The sequence below is a fragment of the Fonsecaea multimorphosa genome (assembly GCF_000836435.1).
Source record: "Fonsecaea multimorphosa CBS 102226 unplaced genomic scaffold supercont1.20, whole genome shotgun sequence".
Lineage (NCBI taxonomy): Eukaryota > Fungi > Ascomycota > Eurotiomycetes > Chaetothyriales > Herpotrichiellaceae > Fonsecaea > Fonsecaea multimorphosa.
In genome coordinates this window covers 81,333-104,321 of record NW_015971654.1, presented here as the reverse complement: position 1 = coordinate 104,321, position 22,989 = coordinate 81,333, and the positions used below count along the sequence as shown (strand labels likewise).

The 22,989-nt window shown below is 52.1% G+C and overlaps 8 protein-coding genes across 8 annotated transcripts; 5 read left to right on the top strand and 3 right to left on the bottom strand.

Moving 5' to 3' along the window:
• Positions 1-232: 232 nt before the first annotated feature.
• Positions 233-2,017, bottom strand: Z520_08637 (uncharacterized protein; the record flags this gene model as incomplete). The annotated part of the gene is made up of 1 exon (XM_016779133.1): positions 233-2,017. The coding sequence occupies one exon, from the start codon at positions 2,015-2,017 to the stop codon at positions 233-235; it is 1,785 nt and encodes a 594-aa protein (XP_016629640.1).
• A 1,747-nt stretch (positions 2,018-3,764) lies between these two features.
• On the top strand, positions 3,765-5,271 carry Z520_08636 (uncharacterized protein; the record flags this gene model as incomplete). The annotated part of the gene is made up of 3 exons (XM_016779132.1): positions 3,765-4,053; positions 4,107-4,527; positions 4,593-5,271. 3 exons carry the CDS (start codon positions 3,765-3,767, stop codon positions 5,269-5,271), a joined length of 1,389 nt encoding a protein of 462 aa, XP_016629639.1.
• Positions 5,272-5,953: 682 nt separating this feature from the next.
• On the top strand, positions 5,954-6,535 carry Z520_08635 (uncharacterized protein; the record flags this gene model as incomplete). The annotated part of the gene is made up of 1 exon (XM_016779131.1): positions 5,954-6,535. One exon carries the CDS (start codon positions 5,954-5,956, stop codon positions 6,533-6,535), a length of 582 nt encoding a protein of 193 aa, XP_016629638.1.
• Positions 6,536-6,939: 404 nt separating this feature from the next.
• Z520_08634 (uncharacterized protein) lies at positions 6,940-7,659 on the bottom strand (the record flags this gene model as incomplete). The annotated part of the gene is made up of 3 exons (XM_016779130.1): positions 6,940-7,432; positions 7,496-7,578; positions 7,639-7,659. The coding sequence occupies 3 exons, from the start codon at positions 7,657-7,659 to the stop codon at positions 6,940-6,942; spliced, it is 597 nt and encodes a 198-aa protein (XP_016629637.1).
• Positions 7,660-8,264: 605 nt separating this feature from the next.
• On the top strand, positions 8,265-14,351 carry Z520_08633 (uncharacterized protein; the record flags this gene model as incomplete). Its single annotated transcript, XM_016779129.1, has 1 exon — positions 8,265-14,351. One exon carries the CDS (start codon positions 8,265-8,267, stop codon positions 14,349-14,351), a length of 6,087 nt encoding a protein of 2,028 aa, XP_016629636.1.
• An 881-nt stretch (positions 14,352-15,232) lies between these two features.
• On the bottom strand, positions 15,233-17,511 carry Z520_08632 (uncharacterized protein; the record flags this gene model as incomplete). The annotated part of the gene is made up of 6 exons (XM_016779128.1): positions 15,233-15,824; positions 15,881-16,024; positions 16,139-16,980; positions 17,031-17,209; positions 17,296-17,370; positions 17,436-17,511. The coding sequence occupies 6 exons, from the start codon at positions 17,509-17,511 to the stop codon at positions 15,233-15,235; spliced, it is 1,908 nt and encodes a 635-aa protein (XP_016629635.1).
• Positions 17,512-18,313: 802 nt separating this feature from the next.
• On the top strand, positions 18,314-20,274 carry Z520_08631 (uncharacterized protein; the record flags this gene model as incomplete). Its single annotated transcript, XM_016779127.1, has 3 exons — positions 18,314-19,174; positions 19,247-19,690; positions 19,765-20,274. 3 exons carry the CDS (start codon positions 18,314-18,316, stop codon positions 20,272-20,274), a joined length of 1,815 nt encoding a protein of 604 aa, XP_016629634.1.
• An 809-nt stretch (positions 20,275-21,083) lies between these two features.
• Positions 21,084-22,835, top strand: Z520_08630 (uncharacterized protein; the record flags this gene model as incomplete). Its single annotated transcript, XM_016779126.1, has 1 exon — positions 21,084-22,835. The coding sequence occupies one exon, from the start codon at positions 21,084-21,086 to the stop codon at positions 22,833-22,835; it is 1,752 nt and encodes a 583-aa protein (XP_016629633.1).
• Between the last annotated feature and the right edge of the window lie 154 nt (positions 22,836-22,989).

Here is a 22,989-nt window from a genome sequence, read left to right as displayed (position 1 = left end):
GACCGATAGTTCCCTCTAGTCGATGGCCATGTCAATGACAGATGTCGCGAGCCAGTATTGATAGTAAATGTCAAGTTAGCCGGAAAAGGGATTCACGTCTCCGAAAAGCTACGCACCAAACCCTCTATAAGGGTACACAGGACTGTCTTAATCACTATAATTCTACCTATGAAGGGATGACGCTCCAATCTAGACTCCTTCAGAGGCTAGTTATATGGCTACCCGACAGCCCTTAACCGACAGGAGTGCATCCCCAAGATGTCTGAATAGTACCACCAGGCCCAAAGATCTCGATCAGGGATTCGACCGCCGACCAAGAGCCCAAAGCAGAGCAAGCAAGACCACCGCACGCAAAGAGGGTTATTGGAATGCTGATATACCAACTTCTCCTGAGTCCACGTATATGTCGCTTCCAGCCAACGTCATAACGAGTGGTGACCCCAGTGTGCGGGTCAAAGCCCTCGCCTGGCAACTCCGAGTACTTCTGAATGATGTATGCCACGTACATAATGGCCGGTATACTGTACGTGAAGTTGACGATAAGTAAACCACTGATCAGGTTGGTAAGGCCAGCGAAGCTGGGGACCGACACCGCAACCACCATTGCAAGAATCCAGTAAACAGGACCCAGGGCGAGCCAGAGGATATAGCCTTTCGTCTCGGTCATCGCTGGCAAGCCCAAGACTTCCTGTCCTACCTCAAGGTATACGGTTTTCAAGCCAACGTTGAAGTAGAGAAATATAGCCAGAAAGCCAATGATAAGAGAAAGAATGTTGCATAGCACCTGTAAAGCGTATGGACCAATAACCTGCGTAATACTCGGGATAGAGTATTGACCAAGAAAGTGGTAAACAAAGGCGCCGAACAAAAGATATATTAAGCAGATAAATACCTGGGCCAGGAGCATAGCTTTCCAAAAGTCCATAGGTCGGCGCATCTCCGCCATAAAGGCAATAAAGAGAAGAGCTCCATAATAGGCGTACGCGATAGTGTCGATCCCGTTGAGGACTGCTGCGAACATGTTTGTAGTTTGTTGCTGGTATTGGGGGGACGGAACGCCGACGAAGGTCTTGACTGGCTCGCTCTTCTTGATAAGTGTCGTCTGGATGGCGACAGTTGTGTCCGGCCCATGGATTGCAGCTGCAACCATAATGACGATAAAGCTGACAACGTTGATCCATACTGCAAAGTTGCACAGCCAGCCAAGGTGCCTGAGAGCTAGAAGCCAGCCCGAAAGCATAGCGATGACTGCGACGATAGTAACGATGGCGATATAGCAGATTTTGGCGTGGACGAGCTGTGAGAGCTTTTGGGAATTGCTTATCAAGATGACCGCTACAGTGCAGAATATCTGAAAAGCCTGCAGTATATTGATAAAGGTTCGCGTCTTTGGGCCGAAGAGCCTCAAGAAGGGGTCGCCGAAGCTCAAGATAGGGTACCGTGAAGAGTCAAGGCCTATGAACGTTCTCCAGATCATGAAACCAGAAGCACTGGCCGCGATTCCGAAGACAATGAACGAACTTGCCGCCACGCCATATCCAGCACTAGCGAACGCGTAAGGTGTTTGACTCCAGCCAAGAATGTCGGTGGTGATCAAGTAAAAAACAGTCATCCAGCCAGAGGTGCGGAGGGCACGAGCAGCTCGTCGCCATTCTGCGTCGTAGTCGTGAGTGGGAGAAACGGAGCTCAATCTGGCACCGTCAGCGCCCTCAGTAGTAGCGACAACATTGGCTGGCTTTTCGTTCGCAGTGACATCAGGCAGGGCGAGTGGTGTGTCCGATACGGCTTCGATAGCCCTTGCAACGTTGACCCCTTTGAGGCTGAAGTAGGCTTTGATACCACCCAGGAAGTTTTGGTTTTTGGTTGCAGCGAGGTACCGCTTATACTCTGCCTCCTCCATCTCACGCTCGATTTTTGCCCAGAAGGCATACTCCTCTAGTGTGACACCAGGAAGTGTACGTGCTCTTAGACCCCAGAGTCGTTCGTGGACACCGGTGCCAGCTTCACTTGTCGGCATCTTGCGCAGCCTCCTCTGTGTTGTGCAGCTCACTAGCCTTTCTGGTGCCGGTGCTTAGGGCACGCTCGACGTTGGAGGATTGGCGTGATGGACAATGGGCGCGACCACAGTCAACTGACTCAATAGTAGGAAATTGGGTGGACAAAATGAACAAGCCACTATAAGTAGACTGCGACAAGTACTTGTTCTGCGATGCGCCAGACGGAGGCACGTGTTCAGGCTGCCTATGCAGTTTCTGAAGCCACAGCTCCCGTGAACATGCAGCCATGTATTATACGATCAACATTTCTATCAATGTTTCCTCCAGCCCGAAGTATTTGCTAGCACTGAGATGGCCCCGGTGTTCTGTCACGTTGCGCCCAAACTCTCAGGGTCACAAATTGACTTCGTACCATGTCCAGCCTCGCTGCGATCCAGGGAAGATATACAATCGAAAAGGGAAGGTTTCCATAACCCGAAAGAGACATGGCTCTGTCGCGAATTTGCTACATTTCGAGCCAGCAGCACTAAGTTCATAAGTGGGAGTCTTGTAGACCACCCGCCAGCACACGGCGTATGCTGCAGATTATGGAATCTTGACCCGCTAGTCGCACTGGACTCAACGGAGGTTTTCTCCGCGTATTTCTTCAACTGATCGTAAAGTGATTTACTCCACGGCAAGGGTGCTTCATCCGGTTCGCACCTTTACAAATCTCAGTTTTCAGCCCAAGCTTTTCGATGCCTTGGATCCATTTATCAGACTAGGCTTGGCCGTCGGTCAATTGCCACGACATGGTTTCAGGAGTTGTGGGGGCCATGTATGATCAAGCAATTTGACTTTGCTGATTAATGGTGATTTTTCGCTTCTGGTGTTACGACTGGACCTTTCATGCGGCCACGAACCAGCGGACCAGTCCAGGATGGATAGCCGAGAAAAGGCGGAGTGACGGCCTCGTTGACGAGGCTGAACCCAAGTCAAAAGTAACTGAACACCAAAGCAGGACTAGTGAGTAGTCACAGGCTACATATCTAGGTAGCGAGGTAGGTAGACAGACAGAGTCAACTTCGCCAAAGCTTTCAGAATACCCATCCATTTGAAATGCTTTGGATCACGGTGGAGGCCCATTTGCATGGCCGTCCGAAAGACCGTCCCCATAGATATCCAAACGAGATCTCCCCCAACGGCAAGAACCTGCCGAGCCAGGATCAGTAGGCACTGCACCTGTAGACTACTGATGCTGATCCGGTCCTTTTTCATAGGTCCCAGCCTACCGTTACGAGCGTTGCGGCTGAACATTAACCACCCATACACCTGCAGTTGGGGGTCCAGGTTCCGTGGGCCCAATCTCTTGTTCCTGGAGGAAAAAGGAATTCCATCTCCCCTTCCGTCCGTTGGGCGCCACTTTTCTTGGCCTCGAAGATGTGGGGTCCCTTTAACTAAAGCTTTAACTAAAGCTTTAACTAAATTTACTTGAAGCTCTGGACTAACGATACCTTCTAGGCATGCCCAAGAAACTTCAAGTTGAACCCCAAGACCAATGCCAAGACAATAGGCACCCAACGGACGGAAGGGAAGATACGGCCATGGGAGGCTCCGTATCCGCGCACAATTATTCAGTCGGAACGATCAGAAACCGTTACCCTCTCCGTCCCGAGACTATGGTCTGCTACAGAAAGATCCAGATCTGCCAGACCTCACTCTTGATTCGCTTGAGTTCTCTTCCCAAAGGGTGGACTCTCACAAAATTCCCGTCGTTGACCAGCACGGATGCATTTTATCGTGACAACGGACGTCAGTAAGGCGGATGCAGAGACGCAGAGGCTCATCAGGAGTCAGGTAATGCGGGGGAAAAACCGGGGCAAGTCTCTTCGCGCCAAACAACGAAGATCGACGAGTTGGGCAGTCGAGGTTGATTCCAAACGAGGTGCTCCCGAGCCATTGAAGACATTCGTCGACGCGTACTACTCAGCTATCCCCGGAAAAGTGGGCTCGGATTTGTCTTCGATCGAGCTTGCTGCTGAGATGGATCCCGCCGCGTTTGGTGATGTTGTGAGATGTGCGTTAGTCCTGCTCGGCGATGGCCTGGAGCTAACCTTGACCCAACAATAGTCTTTGACATGGCAGCAAGAGCATTATACCCCCTGGTGAACGTGACAGGATTCAGCCAGAGAGACATGGAGTGGTTCATTCCTCTCAAGTTCGACCCTGCCTATCTTCATGTGACTGTCTTCGCGGCCGAGGTCTTCATGGACAGGGTATTAGGTCGACAATACCCTACCTCCAACCAAGACGCAACTGTGCATTTCTTGAAAGGGGTTCAAATCCTACGTCAAAGACTCTTACTGGACGACGAGAGCACCAAGTTTTCAAACTCGACAATCGCTGTGGTTTTGACCTTGGCTGCAAGTGCATTTTTCATGGGCGAAGATGAGACCTTCAAGCATCACATGGTGGGTCTTCGCAAGATGGTCGATCTAAGAGGAGGAATAGCTGCCTTTAAAGGCAACAAGCTTCTGACGGAAATGTTCAGGTAAGCCGTAGCCGTTGCTCCCATCGAATGTTGCACGGCTCCAGAAGCGCCTGATTGTTGCACAGATGCGATATAAGTATGGCGATGCAGAGTGGATCGGAGCCCGTCTTCTTCAACGACCATCTTTCAGAGCCCTTTATGCCTTATCCAGACCAGGAACTGTTGTCAATTCGAAACAGTGTTAATGTCACTGGCTCTCAACAAGACTCAGGACTGCTCGACAAGATGGACAAGTCTCTAGCCGAAGCCTGGGGAGTTATGAAGACATTCTGTTCCATCGTCAATCTTGCAGTCGAAACCCAACGGATGCTTTCCCCGCCACTCATCTACGATACCATGGCTTCGGTCATGTATCGCCTCCTCCATATGAAGTTTGATGCCGGCTCGGTCGACGAAGCAGTAAGGCTCAGCCTACTGGGGTTGACACATCACATTTTCCTAAAGTGGCAGTATCTGAGGTTGCCCTATGTTTACTTTCCTTCTATCTACAAAAGCTGCCTTCTAGAAACCAACCTTGTGGATGTGGCCTCGCCCCAGAGCATGCTCTGGTTTTTGATGGTTGGAGCCATTTCAGCATTTACGACATCCGACCACCCAGGGTTGAAGGATTGTCTGCGACAACACATCGACAGATGTGAAGTAAAGTCGTGGAACGAGATGCGCGGGGTCTTGAAGTCGTTCATGTGGATTGGCCTGCTACATGACAAGCCGGGAAAGGACGTTTTTGATTCCGTCTTCCCGTGATTATTCTCCTCGGACCACTCTTACGCTGAGAATCGACAGAATTGTTGGCCTATATCGACAACTCGGACGTGAGTTGCTGAAGGCAGGAAAATTATATCCATGGGAAATGAAGCCTCCATAATCCCCCACAAATGTTGTCTCCCGTTGATCTCGATCTCCTTCGTGTCCTCGAGATACCATGGTCAGGGTAACACGATTCGAAAAAAACCCCACCGTTTCAAGCCGTTGGACGCATCCTCCGCTCTTCTGACACCTGCGTCACTTGGAGAGATATGAGCGACCAATTCAGGAATTGTTAGATTACAACTCGGAAGGGCGTTCGCTAACATTTTGACATGAGATTTGTAAGCCTATATGTATCATGAGGGTTACACCAGAGTGACTGACTGAGAGCAATTCCGTGAGCATTGAGCAAAAATGCGAGAACTTTGAAGAACTATTTTTTCGCCCGCGCAAAGCGGGGCTAGTGATGATCACAGGGCGGGCTTCAACCTCCTTTCGCGACTACAACATCAAATCTGAGGACGATGGCATGCTATTTGTGTATATAAATCTTGCAATTTTTCCGCTTTCGCAAAAACAGGAGAAAGAACAAGATCAACTCGGCGAACGCACCCTCTGACCAAACCGCCAACACACAGGAAAAGCCAGAAGAAAAAAACAAAAAACAAACAAACAGAAAATGGCTGAACAGGAAACCTCGACGTACAAGATCCGCTACGCCACGGAGCGCGACGTACCTGTCATCCTACACCTGATCCGCGAACTGGCCATTTACGAGAAAGCGCTTCACGAAGTTTTGGCCACGGAGCAGTCGCTGCGCGAGTCGCTCTCGTTTCCCGTAGACCCCAAGGACCTGGACAAGGGCTTTACAGAGGGGTATGCGAAGACGCTTTTGATCTGTCCCGTTGGTCCTACCAAGGACTCAGGGGACGACGACAAGGGAGAGGTTGCCGGCATGGCCCTGTACTTCCACAACTACTCGACCTGGCACGCCCGGCCGGGCATCTACCTCGAGGACCTGTTCGTGCACCCCACCTATCGGGGTCGAGGATACGGCACGGCCCTGATTCGCGCCCTTGCGAGAGAGTGTCAGCGCCTGCAATGCCGGAGGCTCGAGTGGTCCGTCCTCAAGTGGAATACGCCCAGCATTGAATTCTACCAGGGCGGGAGTGTGGGTGCGACGAGGATGGAGGAGTGGGTCGGTATGAGGGTCGAGGGGGAACGGTTGGAGAGGCTGAGTAGGATGGTCGAGGGGAGTTAATAGAGAATGAACACGGGGATGGGAAGGAGAGGAAAACGTGCCCGCGCTCAGAGAACCCATCGAGCCCTTTCGGAACGGTATTCGTGGGATATTTAATTAGAATGGCGCAGCGAACGAAACGGTGTTGCAGGTGGTCAAGCATGATATGGTCGGACGGTTGCGGCCAACATTATGTCTTCTCAATTCGTCTCGTCTCGTCTCGTCTCATCCTGTCCGATGGAACACCTGAACGCCTGCTTTACCTGATTCCCACACTATTATCTAACTCCGACTTCCAACACGGCAGTCCGGTCCAACAGTTTACTTCTCCGCCGCGGCATTTCTGTCCCTCAATGATCCAGGCCAACGTCGATCGAATGTACAAACGTCCTGGATGTTCTGGTCCCTTTTGCTCCTTGTAATGCTCACATAACCACACAACAACTGTTCTGCTTCTTGGCCTGCTGGTAGAATATCCTACTCTGTGCGCTTAGACCATCGCTCTTGGCCACCAGGGAGTCAATCTTCTCCCCCCTCTCCAGAACGCTCTGGATCGTCTTGTGCAGCACAATCTTGGTCTCGTCCAACTCCCTCTGCACCTTCATGATACTATCCGCCTGGCCCGGATCCTGGTATTTCACAATGTACTCTTTCAGTTGCGGAAACGGTCTCGTGCTCGGCGGGGTGGTGGAGTACGAGGATCGCGGATTTTGGGACGAATATTCGTCGATGATCTTGGAGAGGAGTTGGTGTGCGACGAGCGCCGGGTATTCGCCGTCGGATATGATGATACCGCAGAGTCCTAGGCTGGTGCTGTAGGCGTGGAATGTGTAGGATTTTTCCTCAATGTCGGATCGAACGCCGGGCTTGGTGCGTTCCGCCACTGTTTTGGCGAAGACGGTCATGAATTCGCCATAGCTGGTGAGAAAGCAGCGCGTTAGCAGTTTCACGGACTGTACTTGAGGAATGTGCCATGCCTACCTGTCTCGAGTGAAGCGGGAAAAAGAGGACAGGTCTCGCTCAACAGCGAGCTCGATGGCCGGAGCGGTCTCGTTTCGAAGGACCTACAGGAAGGTTAGCATCTATTTGCTGCGGCCTAATCTGTGATCGAAGGTCTTGCTCACGCCGATGTAGAAGATCTTCATTCTGGCGGTGTGTGTTCTTTGTTTTCGACGTGGGGGAGTGTTGCAAAGCACAAGTTTTTCGAGGTCAAAGTGTCGCTCGAGAAGTTCACAGAGTAGCAAAGAGTCCAAGGATACGGTTCCGCTGTGAAAGGAATGATCACAAGACAAGGGAGAGCGGGATGTTGTAAAGAAATGATAGAACGGATGAATTGACAGTGCCTGCGAGTGCCTCGAGGGGAACGTCACAAGCGTAGCGCCGGGACCAAAAGGCCCTCCCGTGGTCTGCCTTTGTGCCTTTGTGGGCGGTGCCAGCAGCAGCCAGCCCGCCAAATGCCCCTCCAACCTCAAGTTCCAGCCCCCATTATCCACCTAGACCAATCATTTTAGGGCCCAGCCCAGGCCCCCGCGAATGCCCTTGAGCCTATCACTGCCCAGCCTTGCTTAGAGCGAGGCTGCGACTGTGTGCGAGTCATAACTCATCAGCCAGCAAAAAGTGACTTTTCATTTTCCCGTATCCTTCCTCCCTGTATCAACACAGCCTTCCGGCACAGGCTGCCAGACTGCTTCTCATTACACTGGGTGTCTCAGAAGCCTTTTCTGCTCCTCTTGTTCAGCTGATCTGCAAAATGGTTAGCCAAACTTTCCAGTCCGAGGAACAATGGCTGGCTCAAGTGACAGCTATGCGACAAGCTATTGCCGACTTGAAATTGTCATCCCTCAACGACGCGCCGCAGATGTATGGGGCAGATCTTGACTTGGACGAAGACTTGAGTGAAGACGTTGATGACGACATCTGGGACGCTGAAAGCGCGGTCGATGAGAGCCCTTTCACCGACGATGTCGACGACGCGGTAAATGGGTTCAAAACTCCCAACTTTGACACCAACGGTGTCTTTGACAGGACATGGCTAAGTTCAAAATGTGCTGCCTGGGCTCGCTCAAAGCCTGGCATCGACCCCACCGAGATCGAGCAGCAAATCACTGCTCTGTTGGCGTCAGACACTTCGGACGATGAATTGCAGATGTCGCTAGCAGATATCGTTGGATTTGACGACCTTGACTTTGTCATTGAACTCATCTCTCATCGCAAGGAAGTCCTTAATTCTCAAACTGCGACTATTCGTCAGACCGATGGCCTCTTTGGATCCCTGGAGACTCGTCAGGAGCGCGATGCAACTCTCCGACGACAGGACTACGAGCACAAAAATGCTGCCCTGGCTCCAGCTTTTGATCGATCAGGGCCGAAATATCCTCATGTCTACAAGTCTGATGTCGCCGCCACGGGTAATATGTTGGATGTGGCTGGCAGAAGGTATGCCCTACCTCTTGGCAGTACGCGACATGACTATCAAAAATACGAGGAGTATGCAATCCCGGCCTCAAAGGTAGGCTCTCTTGCTGCAGGACAGAAACTGGTCGCTATCTCCGAGATGGATGGTCTGTGCCAACGTACCTTCAAGGGTTACAAGAGCTTGAATCGAATGCAGAGTCTGCTTTATCCTGTGGCATACACTACAGCCGAGAACATGCTAATCTGTGCTCCTACTGGTGCTGGTAAGACTGATGCGGCTATGCTCACGATCCTGCAAGCCATTTCCAAGAACATCATACCCAATCCAATTGAGGAGCCCACTGCCACGGAGTTTATAGTGATGGCAGACGATTTCAAGATCGTCTACGTTGCGCCGATGAAAGCTCTAGCTGCCGAAGTTACAGAAAAGCTGGGCAAGCGATTGGCATGGCTGGGCATTCAAGTGCGAGAGTTGACTGGTGATATGCAATTGACGAAGAAGGAAATTGCTGCGACCCAAATCATCGTGACGACACCGGAGAAGTGGGATGTTGTTACTCGGAAGAGCACTGGAGACACTGAACTGGTCCAGAAAGTCCGGCTACTCATCATCGATGAAGTCCATATGCTTCATGACGAGCGAGGTGCTGTTATCGAGTCCTTGGTCGCCAGGACAGAACGGCAGGTGGAAAGTACACAGTCACTGATTCGTATTGTTGGACTGTCTGCCACTCTTCCAAATTACATCGATGTTGCGGACTTCCTGAAAGTCAATCGCATGTCTGGCCTGTTCTACTTTGATGCTTCTTTTCGCCCCGTCCCTCTCGAACAACACTTCATCGGTGTCAAGGGGAAGGGAAGCAAGGTTCAGCGCGAGAACCTAGATCAAACCACCTTCGAGAAGGTCAAGGAGCTTCTGAAACAGGACAAGCAAGTCATGGTCTTTGTTCATTCCAGGAAAGACACCGTGTTGGCTGCCCGTACCCTCTACCAAATGGCTGTTGACGATGGGTGTGCAGAGCTGTTTGTGCCAGACTCCGACAATCCTGCCTATGTAAGAGCAATGGCCGATTTGAAAACCACTCGAGGCCGAGAACTGCGAGACATTGTTCCCAAGGGGTTTGGATGCCATAATGCTGGCATGCCGCGATCAGACAGAAACTTTGTTGAACGAATCTTCTCTGACGGCGCCATCAAAGTGCTTTGCTGCACAGCAACCCTTGCATGGGGTGTCAACTTACCCGCGGCAGCCGTCGTAATCAAAGGAACACAACTTTACAGCGCTGAAGCCGGTAAATTTGTGGATCTTGGAATACTTGACGTCCTTCAGATTTTTGGACGTGCTGGTCGTCCCCAGTTTCAAGACAGCGGTGTCGGATACATTTGTACCACTCACGATAAATTGCAACATTATCTGTCCGCCGTCACCCAGCAGCAACCAATTGAGTCCAAATTCTCACAGAAGATGGTCGATAACCTCAATGCTGAGATCAGTCTGGGTACAGTAACTACTGTGCAGGAGGCAGTGACCTGGCTGGGCTACACCTATCTGTTCATTCGCATGCGGCGAAACCCGCAGGCCTACGGGATAGATTGGAATGAGTACCAAGATGATCCTCAACTGGGCCAAAGGCGGCGCAAACTAATCATCGACGCCGCCAGAACGCTGCACCGTAGTCAAATGATCATCTTCAATGAGAGAACGGACGAGCTACGAGCAAAGGATGTCGGTCGTATTGCCAGCCAATTTTATGTCCTTCAGAGCAGTATCGAAATATTCAATACCATGATGCGGCCACATGCAAGCGAGGCAGATGTTCTGAAAATGATCAGCATGAGCGGCGAGTTCGACAACATCCAGTCCCGAGACAATGAAGCGCTGGAACTACACCGACTACGCCAGGAAGCTGTCGTGTGTGAGATCGAGGATCGAAAGAATGGCCCGAAGAGCTCCGAGGAAGAGAAAGAGCAGAGAGTTATTGAGAACCACGCAAAGACAAATATTCTCCTTCAGTCATACATATCGAGGGCGAAACTTGAAGATTTTGCCTTGGTTTCAGACCTGGCATACGTTGCACAGAACTCGGCCCGAATTTGTCGAGCTTTGTTCATGATCGCTCTGAATCGTGGCTGGGGTTATCAGTGTCAAGTTCTCCTGTCCATGTGTAAGGCCATTGAGAAGCAAATCTGGCCTTTTCAACACCCATTTCACCAGTTTGATCTACCTGTACCAGTCTTGAAGAATTTGGATGACAAGGCACCCTCTTCGAACATTGAAAGCCTGCGAGAAATGGAGCCAGCTGAGATTGGAAATCTTGTGCACAACCAAAAAATGGGGACCACCTTGACGAAGTTGCTCGACAATTTCCCGACGGTATCTGTCGAGGCAGAAACTGCACCACTTAATAGGGATGTGCTCCGTATGAGGTTGTACCTCTATCCGGAATTCGTCTGGAATGACCGTCACCATGGCACTTCTGAATCATACTGGGTTTGGGTTGAAAATTCGGAAACGTCAGAAATCTACCATCATGAGTATTTCATCCTGAGCCGGAAGAAGATGCACGACAACCACGAACTCAACTTCACCATACCACTGGCCGACCCCCTGCCTTCTCAAATATATGTCAGAGTCATATCGGATCGATGGCTAGGAGCAGAGACCGTTCATCCCGTCTCATTCCAGCATCTCATCCGACCAGACACTGAGAGTGTGTATACAGATCTCCTGGACCTACAACCTCTTCCGATCACCGCCTTGAAAAATCCGGCGCTGGAAGAGCTCTATGGACAACGCTTCCAGTTCTTCAATCCGATGCAGACTCAGATTTTCCACACCTTGTACCATACTTCAAACAACGTCCTCTTGGGTTCGCCTACCGGTTCCGGGAAGACCGTTGCTGCAGAGCTAGCTATGTGGTGGGCATTCCGTGAAAGACCAGGGAGTAAAGTCGTGTACATTGCACCTATGAAGGCGCTTGTTCGAGAGAGAGTGCAAGACTGGCGCAAGCGGCTCACCGTACCAATGGGTTTGAAACTGGTTGAGTTGACTGGCGACAATACTCCAGATACACGGACTATTCGAGATGCAGATATCATCATCACGACGCCTGAGAAATGGGACGGAATATCCCGCTCATGGCAGACCAGATCTTACGTTCGGCAGGTGTCTCTCGTGATTATTGACGAGATACATCTATTGGGCGGCGACCGCGGTCCCATCCTCGAGATCATCGTATCAAGGATGAACTACATCGCGTCGCAAGCGGAAAGTGGATCCATTCGCCTGGTGGGCATGTCGACGGCCTGTGCAAACGCCACCGACTTGGCGAATTGGCTTGGGGTTAAGCCTGGAAACAATCAAGGGCTCTTCAACTTCCGCCACAGTGTCCGTCCAGTTCCACTTGAGATATATATCGATGGCTTTCCCGAGCAGAGGGGATTCTGCCCGTTGATGCAAAGCATGAACCGCCCAACCTACCTTGCCATCAAAAACCACAGTCCGGACAAGCCTGTCATAGTCTTCGTGGCGTCGAGAAGACAAACTCGTCTCACTGCAAAAGACCTCATTAATTTCTGTGGTATGGAAGAGAACCCGAGAAGGTTTCTACACTTTGACAATGAAGACGATCTTCAGCATACTCTGTCCGCTGTCAAGGATGCCGCGCTAAAAGAAGCGTTGAGTTTCGGCATCGGCCTGCATCACGCCGGGTTGGTAGAGTCTGATCGAACACTTTCCGAGCAACTTTTCGCTGCGAACAAGATCCAGATCCTCGTTGCGACATCGACGCTTGCCTGGGGCGTCAATCTGCCTGCTCATCTGGTCGTCGTCAAAGGAACCCAATTCTTCGATGCCAAAATCGAGGGATACAAAGACATGGATTTGACCGACGTTCTTCAGATGCTTGGCCGAGCCGGACGACCGCAATTCGATACGTCTGGGATTGCTCGCATTTTTACCCAGGACTCGAAGAAGGCATTCTACAAGCATTTCCTACACACCGGGTTTCCCGTGGAGAGCTCTCTGCACAAAGTCCTTGATAACCATTTGGGCGCCGAGGTCTCCGCTGGTGTCATAACCACCAAGCAAGACGCGCTCGATTACCTAACCTGGACATTTTTCTTCCGTCGTCTGCACAAAAACCCAACATACTATGGTCTTGAGATCTCGGCGGAGGAGCACAAGGAAAATCAGCTTGTTGCAAGACAAGCCGCTGCCGACTACATGATCACGCTGGTGGACAAATCGCTCGACGACCTAGCTGAAAGTGACTGTGTTTTGGTGCACAATAACGGCGACGTGGACAGCACTCCATTTGGCAAGATCATGTCGTATTACTACCTTAGCCACTTGACGATTCGCAAGTTCCTGTCGAAAGCGCGCAAGAGCCCTTCCGCGACCTTCGCGGATGCTCTGGCTTGGATCAGCCTGGCTACTGAGTTTGACGATCTCCCAGTGCGGCATAATGAAGATCTTATCAACGCCGAATTGGCGAAGAACTTACCCTTTGACACCGAGGGTCTGATGGACAATCTGCCAATGTGGGATCCTCACGTCAAGGCATTCCTCCTCATCCAGGCGTTCATGGCCCGCATCGACCTCCCCATCTCTGATTACGTGGGCGACCAAATCTCGGTGCTGGACCAGGGCATTCGCATCATCCAAGCTGGAGTCGACGTCATGACGGAGCTCAACAGGTTTGACGCTGTCGTGCAAATGGTTAGACTGCTACAGTGCATCAAGTCTGCGCGATGGCCGGAGGATTACCCGCTCAGCATTCTGCCTGGTGTGGATGAGGTGTTTGACGAAAAGCTTGAAGGGAAAGTCCCGAAGGACTTGGTCATGACCGCGGTGCTGTCTACCAGGCATGGAGTGAAGACAATTGACGGGTTGATGAACGTGCTTGGAATAAAAGCCCAAAATACCCGTATGGCGTTCATCAAGGCGGTGAATGCACTTCCAGACCTTGCTTTGTCGGCGACGGGCGACACGGACAATTTGCAACTCACTCTGAAACGCAGGAATCGACTGCTTGACCATGAGGCCAGAATATACGCCCCGAGATTCCCAAAGCCACAGACAGAGGGCTATTTCGTCCTTGTGCTCCCTCCCGGATCGGCTTCAAGTGGCCAGGGGTTGGATGTCTTGGCTCTCAAGAGGGCGAATTGGTCCACTACAAAACAGGGAACTCGGAGCAAGGCCGTAGGCACTGCAAACGTCAAGCTCAAGATCCCAGCTCCGGAATTGGACGCGGGAAGAGGCCAGGAGGAGATGAAGGTCGATATTCTCGTCATGAGCGATGCATACCCGGGAATGGAGTGGCGGCTGGAGAATGTTGTTGTTCCGGTTGCGCAAAAGGAGGCTGGAGGGTCGAAGACGGTAGAGGTGAATGTTGACGAGGGTTTGCTGAAGAAGAAATAGACGAGGGACAAGAGCCTCCTTACAGCCTTGGCAAATTGAGATGGAAGTTTTGGGCGCCATTTGAAAACAGCGAGCACTACCCACTCCGTTTGGCTTGTCAAGTCCCCCAAATTAAATGCCGTGACAAGTCGGGCTTGATCTCACAAGCTTCTGTTACGGGACTTTTTTCCCACTCACAAAGAAAACCATACTTTCCGCACCCCCCGCCTTGTGCAGCCTTGCGATATACCCATTATTGCCACTATGGGAAAGTTCTACATATATTCTTTCTCTTTTAATCGACTTGCCGACTATACTCTGATCGACTCATCCCATGACGAGCGACCGTACTCTCCGTCACGGATATACTGCAAGGTTCTGCCGAGAGAAGAAGTCACCAAGCAGTCAATTTAGAGGATCGGGTCCTGGTTGCCGGATCTATTATCTACTTCGGCGTTCGAACGCCGGGTTGTGGACGCAACATTTCTTTCGCAATAAGACCCGGAGGTGTAGTTCTCCGGAGCGACTGAGAGAAAGGGGTGCCCGACTGGGGCAGCTTTTCACGGGAACAAAAGCAATCTCATTGGTGTGCCAGACGGAGTGGAATTCAAGGTTGGCTTGCGGCTCAAGGAGAGGAGAGGAGAGGACCGGATGGAGGAGCTACTCTTGGACCGAGTGCTGTGGGTTTGACTTGCCTCCGAATGGCCTTTTCAAGGGGAAACGTAAAGAAGGTGAAACATGGAAAATGGCAAAGTTGATGGCCACCACCGGTCGTTGAATTCTTGAGCCAAGATCAAGCATCTCGATTCAGTTTATCAAACTGTCGTCACAACTCTGGAGCACAGCCGGCATCTTTTCACACAACACAGGACTCTGGTAGCCACCCAAATTTTCCCCTTCCTTTACAGCTCCAAGACCTCAACCGGGACCTCGACCGTCTTCGCTCGAATGTAGTCCGCAAACGCCTTCCCCAGCGAATCAAGCAAGGTACTCGCCAACACGCCCCTCCCGAGAATTCCATACACCACAAAATGCACGGCCTTGATCTCCGGGAACTCCATGCGCTCGATGAAGAACGAGTCCCGCCAGTCGTCGCCGATCAGCTCCTGCAGCTTCTTCCGCGACATGTATCCGCGGAACCAGTCCCAGTGCGCCGGGTTGCGCGGGTAGATGCCGAAGTTGCAGTTGGCGCCCTTGTCGCCGGACCGGCCGTAGGCGATGTCGCCCAGCGTGACTGTTCGCGTGGGACCCTGTGGGTTGCGTAGGGTGCACGGGTCGGCGTCGAAGTTGATACGTCGTTCTAGGTGGTAGAACTCGGTCGGTAGGACGGCGTCGATGGTTTTGGCGACTTGGCCGTCTTTACCTAGGATGTGGGCGGCTTCTTTGAGTGAGGTCTGGTCGTACAGGCCGGGATAGAAGGAGATGTATGGCTTGGGGTGGGCGGTGCGGTAGTCGAGGGACCAGTGCAACCCTAAACCCGGTATCAGAGTGGATCTTGACAACAACGACAGCAGCACTTGGAAGAGATATATCTCGGGTTTGAGTGGTACTTGCCGTGAAAGTGTTGCATTACATGGTCTGCCCAGGCAGGGAAGATCTGGGAAACGGGCTCTTCGGTTGGAGCCTGTGCAAAGATACGACAATAGGTCGTACTGCGGAGTTGGCTTCGAGGATTGGGTTCTGGAACTCCCACACTTTGTGAGGGGTTTAGACATGTCAGCTCTGTGGACCCGGGGAGACGAGCTATACATCGAGAGGGAAAAAACCCTTCCCAACAAGCCCCAAAAGAAGTCGAATGATCTGCTCACATCTGGAATTCGAGATGGTCAAACTGATCCAGCACCCCTCTCTCGTTGAGGAAAAACCGCATCTGCTTCTCGAACAACTCCCATTTCTTGTCCGTGGCGTACCCGGTAGCGTTGGCTAGAAGCTGGCACTGATAGCCAGCATCATAGAAGACCGCCAGTTTCGTCGTAGGCGGCGGCGGGTAGCCCTTGATGCCGGACATTTCGACGCGGTTCTTGCCCACGTCCCTAATTTTGATGTTGGTCGTGTCGGCGGACACGTCGCTGTTCAAGTAGATGGCGCCCTGGATCTCGTAGAGAAACTGGCATGTGATGGTGTCTGCGTTGACTATGCCTTTGTTGGTGTTTTCATGCTTTGTGATCACGGCAGTGCCGTCGTTGGCCACCTCGGCGATACCGAAGGGGAGGTCCACAAACAGGTCCAGATCGAACTTATCGAAGCCGGCGAAATTGGCGCCTGTCGTGTAGGCTGAGCATTCGATCAAGTGGCCCGCGATCAAGGCACTCGCGAGCTGGTCGTAGTCTGTAGGCTTCCATCGATGCCAGTACCAGGCGGCAGCAATAACGGGGGAAGCGTCAGCGACGCGGCCGGCGATGACGATATCTGCGCCCCCCTCTAGAGCACCGACAAGTCCTCTGGCTCCGAGGTATGCATGCGAAGTGATCACCGGTCTAGACTGGTGATCCTGGAGTGCACCTGCGAGCTTTTCAACCTTGACCTCGGGGTTGTTGGAATCGAGATGAGCTGGGATTTGGCCCGTTCGAGCGATTTGGTCTTTCGTTTCTTCGGTCAGATCGTCGCCCGAGAGGTAGGCTACTTTGAGAGAATAGCCTTTGTCGTTCACCTTGAGACTTGAATTAGACTTTCGCCATGGCATGTGGGGAAGAGTCGTACAAGTTGTTGGACTTTGGCGGCGAGCCCGGCCGGGTTCAGGGCGCCTCCGTTGACAATGACCTTGAGCTCTTTCTCAGCGATAAGATCAATGGTCTGGACGAAACCGTCCCAGCAAGTCGGCTCCCAGCCCTCGTGCAAGCCGGCATCCATTCCCTTTTTGTTTTCTGGTAGATTGATCTCTGTTCGGCAACACGCGCAGAACCATCAGTCACACATCGTGAGAAGGCCCAGAAAAGGTGAATCCATGACATGTCTCAGCACTCACCGGCGAGGTAGTCGCCCGTCAAGAAATCAACGTCGCCCCATTCCGCCTGTCGACGCATATGATAACCAGGATCGGCTGAGGGAACATTAGCCTCTCTTTACCGGCGTTGGTTGTCAACAGAGACTCAGGGGATCACGAACTTCTGGCCCCCGAGACATTGGCGATTCTGGCAGGCCGCTTGCCTCGCTGGTCCCATCTCGATTCTTTCACAATCATGGCTGAGAGGTGGAAAGGCGTGGAGAAGTAAACTTGAATCTAACCGGGATATAAGATGGTCGTTATCACGAATAATTCCGGTATATACTTGTGAGAAAACCCACGATCAATATCCAAACGCGGGTGATAGAGCGATATTAAAGTTGAGCCAGGCTCTTATGAGGGATACGGTGTTGCTTGTTCCCAGAGAGGGCAAAAAAAAGACAGGATAACTTGAGGTTGGAGAGCCTCGGCTGCCTGAGTGGGGACCATAAGACTAATTACCCAAAACGACTAGAATCCCATCGTCCCCGCTTATATAGTCTTATATTCTCCCCACTCTACGCTATTCATTCTCCATTCCCCGCAAGGTACTCGGTATGAGAGGCTTGTTCGACCAAGCCGATTGGCAGGCCCTTCAATTTCGGGGTTGACGGCGCCAGGTTCGGATATCGATCTCCGAGTCCTTGACTCCAAACTACAGGAACACCAAGAGTTTGTCGACGGGAGGACCATGGAGGATTTAATACTGCGGGAAAATCACTGAGTTTTCCAAGTTGTCTCGAGCATACCAGGCTTGTATGGTTGGTGCTCGGTTCTTGGTCTATGATCCGAAGGTTGTTGGTTCTCCAGGCTGTCTTGAGATTTGAAATCTTCCTGTTGTGAAGGAGTATTGTCATTCAGGGCCTGTAAGGAAGCTTATAAGGCTCAGACTTCTATCAAGACAAGCATCTTTCTTTTAGTCTCTTTTACCTTTTTAGGCAGACGCGAAGCACCATCACTTCAACCCAAATTACCTTACACTACCACACCCAACACAACAATGCCATCCATCCAAAGCCGCGCCGTGCGCATCGGAGGATGCGAAGGAGGGATTACAGACCATCACGGTGTCTTAGCACGCATGGCCCAGAACGAGGATGTGGATGTCATCTTTGGCGACTGGATGAGTGAGTATAACATGACAACTCGCGGCGTGGAGAAGGTACAAGACCCAACGGCGCCTGGCTATGAAGCGGTCTTCCTTCAATCGCTGGAGCCCGCCTTGGAGCACCTGGCCGCCAAAAAAATCAAGCTCGCCGCCAACGCCGGCGCCTCGGGCACTGAGCTCCTGACCAAACACGTCAGGGAGATTATTGCGCGGAAGGGCCTGGATCTAAAAGTGGCTTGGGTGTCCGGTGACGAAATCCCCATCGAAGACCTGAAAAACCTGCACACAAAGGGAGACAAACTGCAGCGACTTACGACAGACAAAGACTTTTCGACCTGGGAGTTCGATCCTATCTACGCCCAGTGCTACCTTGGAGGTCGGGGCATTGCGAAGGCTTGGGCCGAGGGTGCTGATATTGTCCTTACCGGTCGAGTCTCGGACCCAGCTCCTGTGATTGCGGCTGGCATCTGGTGGCATGGCTGGAATGAGGACCAACTGGACGAGCTCGCCGGCGCCCTGGTCTGCGGCCATTTGATCGAATGCGGCGCATACGTCTGCGGCGCCAACTGGTCGGGATTCAAATCGCTCGGGACTGGAAAGAACATCATCAATCTCGGCTATCCAATTGCAGAACTTGCAAAAGATGGTACGTGCATCATCAGCAAGGAGCAAGGATCAAAGGGCGTGGTGTCGACCGAAACCTGCAGAAGCCAGCTTTTGTATGAGATCCAGGGTCCTTGGTATTTCAACTCGGTAGGCAACAACTAATCCCTCTGCGCACACCTACACTCCCTCGTGGTATGACTGACACGGCTTCCCTTTTAGGATGTTGTCGCCGACCTCACGAACATCAGCATGGAACAACTCGGCCCAGACCGCGTCAAAGTTTCGGGCGCAAAGGGCCTCCCGCCTCCACCTACGACCAAGGTCGGCATTACAGCGATCGGTGGGTACCAGGCCGAGACTCACTTCTACGTGGTTGGTCTTGATGTCGAGGAGAAAGCGGCCATGTTCGAGACTCAGATCCGAGATGTCCTCCCACTCGACAAATACCACTGCTTCAGAGTGTCTCTGAACGGCAGGCCACCTAACAATCCACGCAGTCAGGAATCCGCCACCTGCGACCTGCGAGTCTTTGCGCAGGCGCGCAATGTCGATGATTTGCAGACCTCAGTCTTCCTGCAGCCCGTTGTGGACACCGTGATGCAGACGTATCCTGGCGCGCAGTTCTCTCTGGATATGCGCCAAGGCACCCCGAAGCTGTACTATGTGAGTTGAAACTGCCCCGTGAGATCTTCCAATGTGACGGGGAAGACTTGCTGACAAGATTCTGCTGTCTCCAGGAATTCTGGGTGGCACTGATCCCTCAAGGAGTCGTCTCCCACCGCCTGCACTTCTCGGACAAGACATTCGACATTCCCGTCCCAACAAAGACCCAGACTTACCCACGCCATCAGCCGTCGTACGATCCTGAAAACCCGCTTCCGTTGACATCTTGGGGCCTCACGACCATGGCTCCCATGGGGTACATTGTGCATGCACGCTCCGGGGACAAGTCGTCCAACTGCAACGTTGGCTTCTACGTCCGCTTCGCTGACGAGTGGGACTGGCTCCGATCGACGCTGACAATTGCCAAAGTCAAGGAGCTTCTGGGCGATGATTACAAGGGTGGTTTGGTCGAGAGATTTGAGCTCCCCAACCTCTGGGCCGTTCATTTCTTGTTGCTTGATCACTTAGATCGTGGAGTTGCCAGCAGCAGCACGTATGACATTCTCGGGAAGAATGTCGCGGAGTATCTGCGGGCCAAGCATGTTGAGATACCCACTCGTTTCTTGGAGAGAGGGAAAATCTAAAAGAGATCGCTTGCTGTGTATCAGTTAACCAAGTTGCCTTGTTGGGTATGCCCTCCAGTTCGAACTCGCTCAAAAGACATTAACGCTAGTATCCTTCCTTCAGCCCGTTCGGGGGCAGCCTCAATTTGGCCAGAGAGATAGACTGTGTATGTTTGAATGGAGAGATAGCTTCTTTAGACAGACTGTAAGGCACCCGAGGTATTCCCTGTCACACAGGAGGTCTTGATACTATCCCTCCTTCCATCTATTGTGCCCTTTTGCTTGCTTAGTGAGGCTTTGAAGTTAGGGGTCTTTTTAACTAAACCTGTAACTGTATCTACTTGGAGCTTTAACCAAGCACTTAACTAAGTTTACCTTCTAGGTATGCTTACTCAATGCCATGGAATACGGCGCCACAAGGACGGAAAGGGAGATATAAAGGAGAACTAAGCCCAGTTAGGGCCAAACATGGAGAAACGTCGCCACACCAAACCGCCATCTCAAGGGCGCAAAACCCCAATAATTCTCTATTTTGTAACTCACAGAGGTCAAGTCGAATTTATGGAGACATCGAAAGGAATGCACCACTTTCCATGCCTGTTCTCGATTGAGCAAGCTCTCGCGATGCAGCTGGAGCGGGCCAAAAAAATGCCTGCTCACCATTCTCATACACTGGGGACATCAAGAGACGGGACGCACCTGTTTTTGATCGGCCACAGAATCTCTGATACTCCTTGGCTTGTGATATCTCTGTAGGATCGGTATCTCAGAACCTTTTCAGAGACCTGTTATCAGATCACAAATCCTAACTTTACGCCAATAAACACGCAATGTCTTTGACAGTCACGCTTGCAGAGTACTTATTTATACGCCTTCATCAACTTGGAGTGCGCTCAATCCACGGGGTACCGGGCGACTACAACTTGACCCTGTTGGATCACATTGAGCCGTCAGGACTTCATTGGGTTGGGAGCTGCAATGAGCTGAATGCGGGATATGCTGCAGATGGCTACGCACGGATCAATGGCGTAGGAGCGCTGATAACCACGTTTGGAGTGGGAGAGCTTTCGGCTATCAATGCCATCGCTGGTGCCTTCTGCGAACGAGCAGCAGTGGTACATGTGGTCGGCACTCCGGAAAGAGCAGTCCAGGACTCTCGCCTGAAGGTTCACCACACATTCGCGGACGGCAATTTCGACCGCTTTGCTCAGATGCATGCCCAGATCACGGTGGCGCAGGCTAGTCTCAAGAACGCCCAATCGGCGCCAGAGCAGATCGACGTGCTTCTGAAGCAGTGTCTTTTGCACAGCAGGCCAGTATATCTCCAGGTGCCGGTTGACCTGGTAGATGCATCTGTGGCAGCCGGCAGATTATGGTCGGAGTGTCTGTCAGCAGGTATCACTTCGGCGTACAACACGACCACACCAGCCCACGACCTGGCGCTGTCGATAGTGTTGGAGAAGATCAAAAGTGCAAAGAGACCCACGATTTTGGTAGATGGGGAGAGCAGAGCACTTCGGATCACCGAGGATGTCCAGCAAATCGTCCAAACCACGAAGTGGCCCACCTGGGTAACAGTATTCGCAAAGGGTCTCGTGGACGAGACGGCATCCAACGTCCACGGCGTCTACCGAGGCAGCTACGATCCAAAGGCGAAGGCTTTCGTGGACAACTCAGATCTCGTCTTATGTTTTGGTCCGCACTTTAGCACGACCAACACGTTCGACTCTACCGGCATTCCTCCACAGGCAGTCACCATCAGCTACACGGACAACGAGATTCGGATAGGCGAGCAAACATTTCGTGACATCCCCATCAGGTCGGCTGTGTCTCTCTTGCGGCAAGAGTTGAATGCTCTGGACTTGATGTCTTCCGGAACACAGGCGACGGCCGAGCTAGCTGGTAAAGCCCACAAAGTGTGCCTTTCATCGCTTCCTAGCGAAAAATGTATCACGCAAGATGGGTTGTGGCGACTGCTTGGGTCCTTCATACGTCCAGGCGACATTATCCTAGGAGAGACCGGCACTGCAGGCTACGGAGTCCAGGAGATGGCACTCCCGCGCCACACACGCGTATTCGCACCGGTAACCTGGCTCTCGATTGGATATATGCTTCCGGCGGCTCAAGGCGCGGCCCTGGCGCAAAGGGAACTTATAGCTTCTTCAGCTTATCACGGCATCAGCCAGGCGCGGACCGTGCTCTGCATCGGCGATGGAAGCTTCCAGATGACGGTGCAGGAGCTCAGTACCATTGTCCGTGAAAAGCTAGATGTCATAATCTTTCTCCTCAACAATGACGGCTACACGATCGAACGATGCATCCACGGCTTGAACAAGCGGTACAATGATATCGCCCGTTGGCGCTACCTGCAAGCACCGCGCTTCTTGGGCGCTGATGACGACGTCTATACGGCCAGGGTTAGCACGTGGGGAGACCTGCAGCGGGTGCTTGCGTCGAAGGAAATGTCCAGCGGCAGCGGGTTGCGAATGGTGGAAATAATGCTTGATCGGGAGGACGTCCCGGAGGGCCCTCTACTTGATTTGCTCCGAGAGGAGAAGAAGGCTGGCTCTGGCAAGTCGTAGCATGGTCTTTCCAAGAGGTTAATGAGACCTGGTCTCATCTTAGGCTGACTCACGCAAAGAGCTCTTTTCGAACCGACCTAGAAAGGATATTGGCCATATAAAATGTTGCCGTTATGAGCTATACGCGTCATGTGGACCGTAGGCAGCTGTCTCA